This window comes from Xyrauchen texanus, chromosome 14 (genome assembly GCF_025860055.1).
Source record: "Xyrauchen texanus isolate HMW12.3.18 chromosome 14, RBS_HiC_50CHRs, whole genome shotgun sequence".
Lineage (NCBI taxonomy): Eukaryota > Metazoa > Chordata > Actinopteri > Cypriniformes > Catostomidae > Xyrauchen > Xyrauchen texanus.
Window position 1 is genome coordinate 34,985,534 of NC_068289.1, and position 13,726 is coordinate 34,999,259.

Sequence of the window (13,726 nt, forward strand, 5' to 3'; positions counted from 1 at the left end):
ACTTTGTTGTTTTATAGGGGGAATGTTCCCTCTATGGCAAATTGGGGAGACACTGTTTGGGACACTTGAGGAAAATAGGGAATAAAGTGTGTAGGCAGGGTAGAAGATTGTAATTGGATTGGGAGTGATTGGAGACCTGCCAGAATCTCACAGAAAGACAGGAATTTTCACCGTTTCAGGCCCCACTACAGCAATTCTGCAACTGGATGGATGCTCATAAAAATGCTAATATATAAAGTGAAAGCATCCTACATAGCAAGGGATTTTTTGTATCAGACAGGATTACCTCAAAATTGATAGTACTGTACACTAAATCATGCACCATGTTTGTATTAACGGTTGTATCTTTACAGCAATGTTGTTGTTGCTTGGCTAATGGCTTTAAGAAAGGGTTTGTCAGCTAAACATTCATTGTTGGTCAATCTCGATAATGTTATTAGAAAGTATTTTCACTGTGCCTTTTAAAGGCTTATAATTCTTTAAACATCTTGAAGATTTAAAGATGCTGATTTTATGCATAGCTTTGCTCAACAGGTCAGTTATAATTTGACCTCTCTCATCAACAAGGCATTCCTGTCCACTTAACAGCCGCTCACAGGATGTTTTTAGCACCATTTGGAGTAAATTCTAGAGAACGTTGTGCAAGAAATTCCCAGGAGATCAGCAGTTACAGAAATACTCAAACCAGCCCATCTGGCACCAACAATGATCCATGCAATTATCTAATCTGCTAATCATTTGGCAGTAGTGCCGTGCATAAAATCATTCAGAAACAGGTCAGGAGCTTCAGTTAATGTTCGCATCAACCATCAGAATGGGGAAAAATATGATCTCAGTGATTTGGACCGTGGCATGATTGTTGGTGCCAGATGGGCTGGTTTGAGTGTTTCTGTAACTGCTGATCATCTGGGATTTTCATGCACAACAGTCTCTAGAATTTACTCCGAGTGGTGCCAAAATAAAAAAACATCCACTGAGCAGCAGTTCTGTGGACGGAACTCCCTTATTGATGAGAGAAGTCAACTGAGAATGGCCAGACTGGTTCGGAGTGTAAGGTAAATCAGATAACCGCTCTGTACAATTGTGGTGAGAAGAATAGCATCTCAGAATGCTATTCTGAGACGCGGGTTGTCGCGGTTTTGGCAGCACGAGGGGGACCTACACAATATTAGACGGGTGGTTTTAATGTTGTGGCTGATCGGTGTATATGCAGGATAATAATACTCTGTAGAAAACAGGATATAGTACTAATATATAGTATATAGAGTCATCCAAGTTGATTCAGTATGTTTCTGAGTAAGTCAGACCGGTGACACTTGCGTTTGAGTCAACCAATTCATTAAAATGAACTGAAAAAATTGAGGTGCATTGGCAAATTAATTTTGAAATGGTTAAATAGTTTTTGCACGTTGCATGTGAGAACTGTTTGTCAATTTATTATTTTGCAGTGCTTATTCAATTCACAAGCTTAAAATATAAGGGGACGCATGTAGGTTAGAAAATATCAAATAGGTCTGCACATCAAATACCCAAGTTGGGTACAGGTGCAGCACAAAAAAGAGGCTAACAAATGTCAAAAAAAGGAATATATGTCCGCCAACTCCAAACTTAAATAGAAAAAAGGTGACGTTTCGACCTATTAGGTCTTCTTCAGGCAAAAAATTGTCCCACTGATGAAGACCTAATAGGTTGAAATGTCACCTTTTTGCTATTAAAGTTTGGAGCTTCAATTTCAGTGTGTAGACATCTATTCATTTTTTTGACACGTAAATATCACATTATTTTTATTTTCTGATGTCACTTAAGCTGTTGAGAAACATACTCGCCTAAAGGATTATTAGGAACACCTGTTCAATTTCTCATTAATGCAATTATCTAATCAACCAATCACATGGCAGTTGCTTCAATGCATTTAGGGGTGTGGTCCTGGTCAAGACAATCTCCTGAACTCCAAACTGAATGTCAGAATGGGAAAGAAAGGTGATTTAAGCTATTTTGAGCGTGGCATGGTTGTTGGTGCCAGACGGGCCGGTCTGAGTATTTCACAATCTGCTCAGTTACTGGGATTTTCACGCACAACCATTTCTAGGGTTTACAAAGAATGGTGTGAAAAGGGAAAAACATCCAGTATGCATGGAGTTTCCAGCATTATACGTGCATGATATCTACATTTGCTATCAATGCTGTGTATTTTCTCTTGTAGGAGACATATACCTTATTCTGTTACTGGGCTATGAGATATGATACATGTTTGCAGACAGTCTGGAAGGTATAGGAAGGAAACTGAAATCTTTGACTCTGTGTGAGATACACAGGCTTTGATGTTAAGCCTTATGACAGCTCTGCAAGATCTGTTACTCCTTCAAAGATTTCAAAGGCAATATTCACAATCAACAGATGCAGCTTAGAACTGTAAAGGAATGTTTCAACTCACCTCTTGTGGTTACAGCAAAACAATTAAAATTGAAGCAAGTACACGCGGTTTCAAAAAAGTGTAGCCACAAGTTTTAAACATTATGTGTGTTAATGTGAGGTAATAGAATCTCTCACTGATCTTGTCTGGGTACAATTTTATCCAGTCTTTTAACTTAATTGTCATAACTTTCACATGATCTGTGCATTGGTGCCAGAAAGGGGCTGTTTACATGGAGCAAACTCTGCTCACAGAAATGTATTTAGTAACGCTAAATTTGATTTCCTCCACCTAGTAAAGTAGTTGTACTTCAAAAAATATAATTTAGACCAGTGGTTCTCAACCCTGTTCTTGGAGGCCCCCCAACACTACACATTTTGGATATATCCTTAATCAAACACACCTGATTCAACTCATCAGCTTGCTAGTGGAGAATCCAAGACCTAAACTGGGTGTGTCAGAAAAGAGAAATAAACAAAATGTGGTGTTGGGGGGGGCCTCCAGGAACAGGGTTGAGAACCATTAATTTAAAAAACTTTACAGCTCAAATTATAAACTGTTTTTACTAAATAATTCATTTAAGTGCTTTATCAAAAATGCAACCTTCACATTCCTGCTTTATAACCGTCCGGAATGGTGGCCCTATTGATTTCCTTTGTGTGTTACTGCACCCTTGTAATAAAACCAGAATGTTTCTTTTAAGATGTTTCCGTATTGTTATTGCCAGCTATTTTAAACAGTCTTTATCAGGGTTCGAATTATGATTTCATCTTTGTGGGGGTCTCTTAAAAAAAAGTAAAAAAAAGTAGCCTATAAGCAGGCGTGGTGTGTGTGATAAATAATTGCTTAACACTGCACTTGATTCTTTTGATTTCAATGTTTATTAATACAGGAGTAGAGAAACGAGTAGACTGTCCTCTGATGATGTTTTTTGTTTTTTTTAAATAAACCCGAATTTTGCCAAAGTTGTACCTGATGTTGGTAGCAGTCTTTTTATTTTTGGTGGCATGGTTGCTGGTTCTGAACTTTACACTATTTCTAAAATATTCTAACTGATCCCCCAGCGTGAGTTATTCTAGGTGACCGTTATTTAGAACCTGTCACTTTAATGTTTCCATGGTGACGCATCATTGCTTGTCACGTTACACAGCGCAACCACAACACAGCGCTGAATGAATGATGATCTGCTTTTATGTCATTTTTCCTTTTTTATACAAAATATTCACAAATGTATTAGCTATAACATGAAACACTGATATTCCGATTGTCAAATATGTGCAAGTGGATGTGTTTTGTTGTTAGTTGAGCTGTATGTGCGATGGGCGGCGCCATGTTATTTTACAACACGTCAATTCCTCAACTTCTCACGAAATACATGAAAGTAAGTGGCCGGTGAACTGGGAGAAGAATAGAGTAAAATGTAAAGCTACGTACACAATGTGTATCTGATATGAAAACGTGTCTTATTGTAACGTAACGTTAATGGAAAGGATATTATTGCCGCTTCCCTAGACATCAGTGTGTATTTTACAAACTCAGAATATGTTTTTGCTAGTACTTATGTGTATTTAAATGTCTGAAACCTAAAATAAACATTATGTGGTTGAAAACACAGAACAGTTGATCTGTCTATGGTTGTGATACATGACAGCAGCACTGAGCGCGTCTGTCTCTGGCTCAGCGCCAGCCAAAGCACAGTTGATCACGTGATGCACTGACCGTTCTAATCACACCGGTGTTGATCGATCATACGTGCAAAAGGGTTAACATAAACATTGAAGGAATATATTGAAGGAAAAAATGCTTTATTTGTAATTTAAAATAATGGTGCTGATGATTTTTAGAGACCCCCACAGGTGTATGATTTTACTGCTTTCATGGGAGCTCATCCTCTCTCTATGGGAGCTCAGCTCCCACTGGCTCCCACGTAATTCAAACCATGGTCTTTATCTTTTGCTTTTTCTTTTTCAGCAACATGCGGTTTCTGATGATAGCGCTTGCCTACTCTGTGCCCACTGGGGTTGTTGCTGGCTGGGCCGGTGTGCTGGACATGATTCTAACACCTGCCAATGTCAGCCAGGTAAAACCCTTTCCAGTATCCATGTGTGATTGGTCAAGTGATATGAAAGAACTAATTGCATTCTGCATCATTAATTATATTATATCAGCAAATGCAAAATGTGTACGAGATCTTTGTCTGAAAGATTTTCAGAGATGTTCAGAGATTGTTAAAGCACAATCACAATTTCAAGCTCCTTTGTGTTAAACAAATGCTAATAGAAATAAGTTTATATTTTTAACAAAACTGTCTGGGTTTTATGAATGAATCTATATGGATTACATGGTATAGAAAGAGCTGTGGGTGTTAAAACGATATCAATATTTATTGCAAAAAAAAAAACCTCATGATATCGACGATAAGCTTTTGAGTAATTTTCAATATTTAGTCTGTGTTCTACATCTAGTCATGCATGTTGCTAAAAACGCTAGCAGTTTGGCTTTCTGGTCATATGTTTCCACTGGCTCGTAGTGAGCGAATGTGAGTGAGTGAGTGCTTTCAATTCCTTCCTATGGAAGCCGAGTGTCAAGCTCGCGAGGTGGATTGTAAAATTGATAGCAGCGCGGAGCAAGCGGTTCCCAAGCGTTGGGAGTGGCTTTGTGCGGATTTCTTCCACGTCAGTGGAAACGCAGCCTCAGACTGTATGAAGTTGCTATTGCCTCCGCTACGCAGGTCACCGCGTTCCGGATCCGTACCCCAGATTGATTCCATCTTGACTGAAAGACATCATGACAACGGTTACGCCCTCTCATCGTCTCTAATGAGCAGAGCGACAAAACAACAGTGCCTGTTACATCATATCTGATCTTTCTGCGCTGTATTCTTGAATATTTTTCTCTAGCACTGAAACATGCCTCACTGATGCCCTGTCCTGGTCCGCACCCGCTTCCTCTTTTCCCCACATGTGAGTAAACATGAGGTGCGTGTTTTCAGAGCGCCTTTAGACTATAACGCTTTTTCTTTCTAAATTTAGTTTTATTAATCAGCATGTTCCAAGCCTTTAATAATAAACAAATAGATTTCTGTTCCAATTTTGTGAAATTATTCAGATTTTATCATCTCTGACATGGATGAAACAATTGCTAGTTTGTAGCCTAGTCTTTCTCACTCAATGAAAATAGAAAAATGGTCCATTCAGACTTTTACATTTTCAAAAGTTTCTCTCTGGATATACCCCTGAACCCCCATACAGTATCATTACTCATTCACAAGGGCTTATATGCCCCCATACTTGGATATCTGTATGTAAAGAAATATGAAAATACATTTAATGTAAAAAAAAAAAAAACATTCATATCCAACTGCACTACACACCAACTGATAAACTCTATAAAATATTTTCATAGAAGATCCCTCAGACACCACTGTATTGGCTGTGTCTGGACCCCCAACGCAGTTTTGTAAAGACTATTTAGACTGTCTAGGATTTCGTTTTCTCCTTTTTTTTTAGACATTCAAAAAAACGCAATGTGCAAATGTGAATGAATATTGTGATAAATATCCATATCGAATGATATGGATATGTTTTGCCATATCGCCCAGCCCTAATCTGTCCCAATATATTTGCATTTACTACTTTTATCAGAAATCAGTCACACTTTCCATCAGTTTAATTTATTTTCACAATGCATTGTAATTTGCCTGCAAGTAATGGATATTGACTCCTAATCAATCTTGGATGCACAATCACAGAGTTTCTTCTAGACCACATGCCCAAAAATGGTTTGTCTTTCTATACATCATTAAAACTGGCAAGCCTGTATGGCTAGACTTTGAACTTCAAAACAAGTTGGTAAAAACATCTAGTAATGGCTCTGAAAATACAAAGCTATCAACACGATGATAGCCCTCTCCATCCATCCATCCACTCTCCAAACAGAGCTCATCAGAATCTAATCAAACATACATGCTTAAGACACCTTTATTTGCATACTCACAAAGGTACTCCATGTTTGATAGGCCAACCTCAGCATAATGAGATGAACTCTTCACCTCAGACTCTGATTCTCCCTAGCCTCCTCACATTTGCATGTGAAATGTGAGAATTATGGGCCAAAGCAATCATGCAACATTCTAGACCCTGCTGAATTACAGGCTGCCGGACACATGTTGAAGATTACAAAAAAATAAATAAATGTATTTCCTTTTTGCACAATGTTTTGCTGCTGCCAAAAAAACAGAAAACTGAGGCTGCAGTGGGCCTGTGTACCTCAGCAGAAGGATTGCATGTCTATTTGTACTGGGTCGCAGATAGCAGGCAAAGGACTTTGCCATGGTTCTCCCATTGAAAAAGTTTCGGAGGCCACCCAAATGGAATTTAGGGTTGGTGATACAAATTTAATGATAACCTTGCAGTCAGCTAAAGGCTTCTCATATGCACTGTGATTAATTCTGCGGAGCAATAAAAGATATTGCATAAGTGTAATGGAACCAGCTCACACTAATGATCTGTCCACTCTAATCTATATTTTCACTGGCACGCATGCACGTGCAACAACTGGGCTTTCCTTGATATTACGGTACGCAGACCTCAAAACTGATGTTATCCATTTATAATTCTTAGATATAATGTTCTAGTTTAAAGCACTATGGAGGAAGTTCCCCCTCAAACGGTAGCCAAACCGCACAGAGGAGAAAAAGAGTAACATTGTTTTATGCTGCAAAACGGGGGTGGGGGGTTTCATACGAAATAGTTGTAACAATTTTACTACAGTAAAATAATCTGTGATATTTTGACAACTAGGTTATAGTTTCATATTAAATAATCCATTAGGTAGAATATACGACTAGCTACTTTGGCCTAATGAGGAGCCATCCATGGTCTTAGCTGTGCTTATTTTAGGGTTGTGCCAAATTCAGAATTTTAATTTTAGAATTAACTCTTTCAATTCATGAGTTTGCATTTGAATGGAATTGGCCACACCCCACAGTAAGTTGAATTGGAATGAAAGGAAGTTAAATTTACTAAATTGCAATTCAAAGAAATTCAACACAAAGTTAAACTACACAATTTCATTAGTCCAAGACACATTTTGTGACAAATTATTATGTTATCATTTTTGACCAAGTATTCCTATTTATTCCCTAATAGGGCGAATTTCTTTTGTATTATTATTTTAAGACTATAGACAACATTTATCTCCAAAAATAAATGAATAAATAAAATTTAAAATAAAAAAATTTGAAATGGTCCACCACATTGTTTTAAAAAAACTTCAAAATGGTGAAATAAATGAAATGCATTTTAAACCTCATTACATTTTATTATATTTATTTGCAATTAATACTGTAAAAGGTGATTTTGTAGAACCTAAATTTAGTAAATTAACTGAACTTAAAATGTCAACCTGCCATGACTTTGAATATGTAATATGTACAGCTAATATGTCATTTTAAATATTTAATAAATGCACATTTAGGTAACTTGAAGATTTCTTAAACTGTCAACTTACAGTAGTCTGATGAAAATTGCTTCCTTTATTTACATGATTTTAAACCATATTAAGCAATATTCTGAGCATCTCATGTACATTTCTATAAATGTATATTTCATGAAAAGCAATGTGCTTGCTGTCATAAACTATTATATCACAGTTTTACACATCACATCAACACTTGCAAGAAAAACAAACATATAAGTAATATAATTGCATGTTATAATGAAAAATCAAATGTCAAAACAGTCTGAAAAACAATATTAATTTATATGAATTTCATTCAATTAAGTCTACTTCCATAAATGTAAATTTGAATTGCAACTTGACATCCTTTTCGCTACCTCAGTTCAAATTCAGTAATCGAACTGGCATTCTTCATTAAATTGTGAATGTGCACAACCCTGGCTTATATATCATTGCACTGTAAATATAAAGGCAAGTACATAAACGGCTTTAAAATCTGGACCTCCAAGACTTGGGGACAAATTATTAAGTTTTCCTCCTGTGTGATACATGTTCTGTTTGAATGATGTTTGAAATTAGGAAATAAAGGGGATAATAAATATAATGGGCACATATAAATAAATAAATAGGGTCTTCAAGTTTTAAAAGGGGTGAGGGAAAACTTCCTGTATCTTTTGTTGCAGACATCAACAACAAAAATAATGTCACTTGATACATGCCCTTACACTTGAAAACCATCAAAAAAAAATCTATGCAAAATCCGACCCAGGACACATTAAATACAGGTTATGTTTTTTACTATGGTGGATCGCCACTTGATGTCCCATGTTAAATCTGGGTCCTGAAGCAAAACAGTTGAGAACTTCTGGAATATGAATCTCATTTGCCTTAATTATACTGGATATATAAATAATTTCAATAAGGAATGCCATGGATTTTGCCCCTTAGAATTCCATTGTGAGCGAATTAAAAGAAGTAAACATTTTAGTGTGCCAAGTTCACCCATTTCTTGTTTATGGACACCTGATCAAAGTGCATGTGCTGCAAACGTATCCTTTTCTGCTTCCATAATGTTGTCATAAGTAAATGTTTTGCCTCATATTTAGTGTTTGGATTTGCTTCCTGGCAACAATTAATTCTGTAACAATTTGTAATAGCTTGACTAATTAGTGAGGATGCCAGCCAGAAATGATGTGCAGTTGTTTGTGTGTTGGGGAAAAAAGACACCGAAGAAGATCTGTCTTTTGAGGTAACTGGATAATATATATTGGGTTGCTTTAGTGGAGAATGAGTGGCCACATCATCGTTTGCAATGAACTCGCTTTATGAAGAGAAAATAGAGAATCCCACAAACTACAATAGCTTTCAAGGGCATTCAATATTTATTGCAGTGTTACTGCAACGTTTCAGCCATGAGACATCTTACGAAGGTTGCATGGCCGAAACGTTGCAATAAAAATGTATTCTTCTTGCAAGCTTTGGTAGTTTTCAGTATTGTATTTTTTTTATTCTTAATAGTTAAATGTCTTAAACACCATTAACCTTACATGTATGCAAGGATATGTATGTGTGTTGTATTTTAGCAAAAGCACTCTAGCATAATATCAAAGTCCCTTTCAAGGCAAGTCAATCCACTCAGCAGCCATTTTGTAATGCTCCCAGGCAGCTATTTTATATGAATACAAGTGGCATAAAAGCTTGATAAAGATTACAATCATAGAACATATTTAAAATCAGCAGTTAAATGTGACAAAGTGTATCATAAATTATGCTGCTTTAACTAGAAACACGTAAAAAGCACTATTTATCAGGCTGGTCCAGCTAATGCACATACGCATTATCGAGAAAAATTACTTAAAATAAGATGTATTGTGTTTTTGCCATTGCTTTGACACAGGATTATTAATTTATTTAAATTGGATTTCTAATTTATTTTCAATTCTACAAATCAGTTTAGTTTTCGGTTTCACTGTATGACTGTTGGTTGTAGATTAGTTTTAGTTTTCAGTGTTTTAAGTTTTAGATTAGTTTTTAAATTTTAGGGTGACCAAAGCTAATCTATGAATTTCTATCATTTACATACTGTATGTTTGGCAGTGTTACATTTATCATTGTGGACTAGTGCATTCATAGTTGTATTCTCATGTTTAATGAATGGGAGTTGTAAAGGTTTTAAATTGTATAATATACAGTGTAAAAACTAAAATATATTCAGTCTTTTTTTCCCAGTTTGTTGTGGAGTCATTAAAGTGTCATGTATGGTAGTTTTGGTTTTTTCCAATTAGTGAGGTGTTTTTATTTTTTTATCCATTTGTGAGTCAGATGTTCTCACCAGTACCATGGTTGACCTAAGCCATGTCTTATACAGGACCATCTGTCTTATGAAGTGTTCCTGGCCCTTTTCATTTACATGCTTGTGGACAGTATGATGTCTGGCAGTTTATTCTCCTTTCTGATTGACACTGAGACTTCAAACACCTCTGGCTCATCTACCTGCTCCATGAGTGTTCAGCATCACAAACAGTGAATAATCCCCACTGATCACACTTTTCTCTGCCCTTTTACAGGTGGATGCTGGCTGGATTGGGTTCTGGTCCATTGTTGGAGGCTGTGTGTTTGGTTTGGCTATGGCAAGGTAAGAAATGCGTTACAATTTTAAAGGGGTCCTGAATGCTCTTTTTGTGTTTTGTTTATATAGTTTTATTATCTTCCTTGAGGTCCACTGATAATGTTAGTAAGGTTTTTTGCACCACAACAGTAATAATTTGTAAATATATGATAGTTTTTCCCATTCCATTGGCGCTACTACTGCCAACTGCACAAATAAATGGTTTAGAAAGTTCATCTCAGTGTGTCCAGTGTAGACCGCCTCAAGCCGTTGCGTCGAGTCGTATCAATGGATGTGCCTTTTGTATGCAGTGTGTCAGGACCATAAACTATCAAAAAGTCATGACATTTGAAATATTCACATCATCGGAAGTGCATCAAGATGGTCAAAGACGTCCATCCAGTGCATGAAAATTTACACCAACAATTAAAAATAGCACAGGTGGCCATGGGAAAACGTTTGTGCTCAAAACGAATAGAGGCACAGCAGCTGAATGAAATCAAATGGCTTCTCCTATTCGGAGTTGCAACTTGACACCGCACCTTTTAAAATACATGTTTGGGCTCTGGTAAACTTGATGCTAAACCACCATATTATACAGATCTTTTTTAAAACTGACTAGTCGTTCAGACAACCCACCGACTGGTTGATTATTAAATTATGTTGTATCCCCCTCACTTTTGCTTGACCACAGTGCAAAGGAAAAATATTGTAGCCAACTATGTAAAATTACATTTCTAAGACCAAGGGCTTACCTCTGCCAACCAGTCGCTTTAGCAGTAGGCTGAACGAACATGTAAGCAGTAATCTTACAATGTGCTCATCTACCAGCATCCATCTTTCAGCAAATGAATTGGGGCAAACGTCACATAACATAATTAATATTCATGACATAAGCCTTGTCTGGCACAGTTTGTGCACTGAGATGCTGACAGAAATAAACTTCCTGAGAGGAGAGTGGAGACTTGAACAACAGATGAGAAGAAGAGACCAAAATATGCATTTTTATATTCAAAGTTGTCACAATGTTTTTTTTAAGCCCTAATTATTAAAAGTTTATTGCTAAAATGCTAGAATGTTGACATCATCAAATACAGTACGAGTATATCAGTGGCAACTAGGAATTTAAAACAGTGTCATAGATTTAAAGAGACTAATTATATTTATAATTTCCCCGACCACACACACTTTTCGGATCATTCATACGACCCTGCTTGGAAGACATTATTTTGTTTGTATCAATGTTTTGCAAAGGCCAAATTTACTCATGGCTGTTTGGATCTTCTGAAATCTCAAAGCTAATTTATTCTCTTCCTGCGAATTCATTAAAATGTATAAACTTTGTGTTGAACACTGGGAGAAAAAGCTAATGAAATGGTCATGTCACACAGACTGATTGAGACACTGGCATAGAGACAGCGAGAGCAAACTGTTGTCTGTAAAAATAAATACATTTGTCTGTCCCTGATGACTAATGTTTGTAGGAGGTCCCAATCAGCAAACCCAGCCAGGTTTTTCATTTCAAAAACATTTTAATTAGACTCTACATTTAATCAGTTGCTGCATTTCTTTTGGGGTTGGGACAAGAAGTCCTTTTAAAGTAGGTACAAATTGGGTTAAAACATCAATGTTGGTGTAGGATTGTTTATATTTAATTGTTAGAGATAGGGTTTTACATTTGAAACTGTGCTTCAGGCACAAATCTATTGCATTCCACCAAAGATGTGCAGAGCTACACTATACTACCACCTTCAAAACATTCTTCTCTCCGTTTTGGTCCAGCTTATTTTTCTTTACGTATTAGAAGAAATTGAAATCATTGAGCCATCCAACTACTGCTGTGCCAGTACAAGAAGATCTAACAAAAGTCTTTGAGCTTCTCTAGTTGTGTGTTATGCAAAGGGGGAATTGATAACCCTGCTTACTGAAAGTGAACTCCTTGTTAATTTGTTGTGCTCTTTTTCGAGTGTGCTTTTGCCATTTTGACTGTTAGTTTGGGAGAACTAAAGAAAGATGCAACAGATGCCTCACAAATGCTCAAATGCGTTAACGTGAGTTATTATACGCCGCTGTCCCCAACCGCTTAGCTTGGCCCATTGGGTTAAGTCCATGCTTTAGAAAAATGGATGCATTAAAATTGAGCTGTAGGGGTGATGGCCACACAGTCTAAATTATGCTATTCCGGAGGGGGATTTGATAGCCGCCGCCCTCGTTAAAGACTCGTCCTCGTTCGCCATTATGGTGGAGTTAACCCAGATGGATGAATCATGCAAGGCTGTCTCCTCAGGTCAATTAACGGTTTGGACAGTGAGGTATGCTGAGCAGTTGGGCCGACGCTGGGATGCCTGAACAAACCATTGTGCAGATTTTAATTGTCAGATAGCAGTTGGGAGGTAGGGGTGACATTGGTTTTGTGTTGTTTTGGGTCTGTTCAAGTCATATACAGCTGTCTCCTGCCATATACAGCTGTCCATCACATACCACACAAATGTGAGATCTCAAACAAGTGATAGTTAAGGCTTAATTTTATTTAAGAGATGAGAGATCAGCTGTCTTCGTTTAGGCAGGTCAGCATTGTTTTGGTGGCACTCAGAGGACCAACAGCATATTAGGCAGGTGGTCATAATGCTTTGCCGTGTGATTTTACACACACACACACACACACACACACACACACACACACACACACACACACACACACACACACACTCTGGCGGCCAAAAGTTTGGAATAATGTGCAGATTTTGTTCTTATTGAAAGAAATTAGTACTTTTATTCATCAAAGTGGCATTCAACTAATAGTCAGGATATTAGGAACATGAAGCAACGTGACTGTAAGGTGCGTGAGAAGTCCCTGACAAGACAGCCACATCTATGGCAAGTGCTACAGGAAGCATGGAGTGAAATGTCACCTTAGTTTCTAGACAAACTGACAGCTAGAAAGCCAAGAATCTACAAAACTGTCATTGCTGCACGTGGAGGATTTTTGGATTTTTTGACGAGAACTCTGAAATGGTTTAAGTGGTTTCAAATTGTAATAGTAATTTTTCAGGTTATTAGTGTTCTGACCATACATTGTGAATGCCACTTTTATGAATAAAAGTACCAATTTCTACAGGCTACTGTAACTCAGATAACCACTCTGTACAACTGTAGTGAGCAGGAAACAACAGAATGCATGTCGAAGATTGAAGCGGATGGGCTACAACAGCAGAAGACCATGTAGGGCACTTTATTAGGAGCAT

At 37.2% G+C, this 13,726-nt stretch overlaps 1 protein-coding gene across 1 annotated transcript in view; it reads left to right on the forward strand.

The window, feature by feature from the left end:
- Positions 1-13,726, forward strand: part of LOC127654913 (solute carrier family 49 member 4-like) — a 50,598-nt gene that overhangs the window by 22,387 nt on the left and 14,485 nt on the right. The window contains exons 5-6 of the mRNA XM_052142463.1: positions 4,385-4,493; positions 10,441-10,508. Of these exons, the coding sequence (XP_051998423.1) occupies positions 4,385-4,493; positions 10,441-10,508 (177 nt within the window). The remainder of the gene's footprint in view (positions 1-4,384; positions 4,494-10,440; positions 10,509-13,726) is intronic.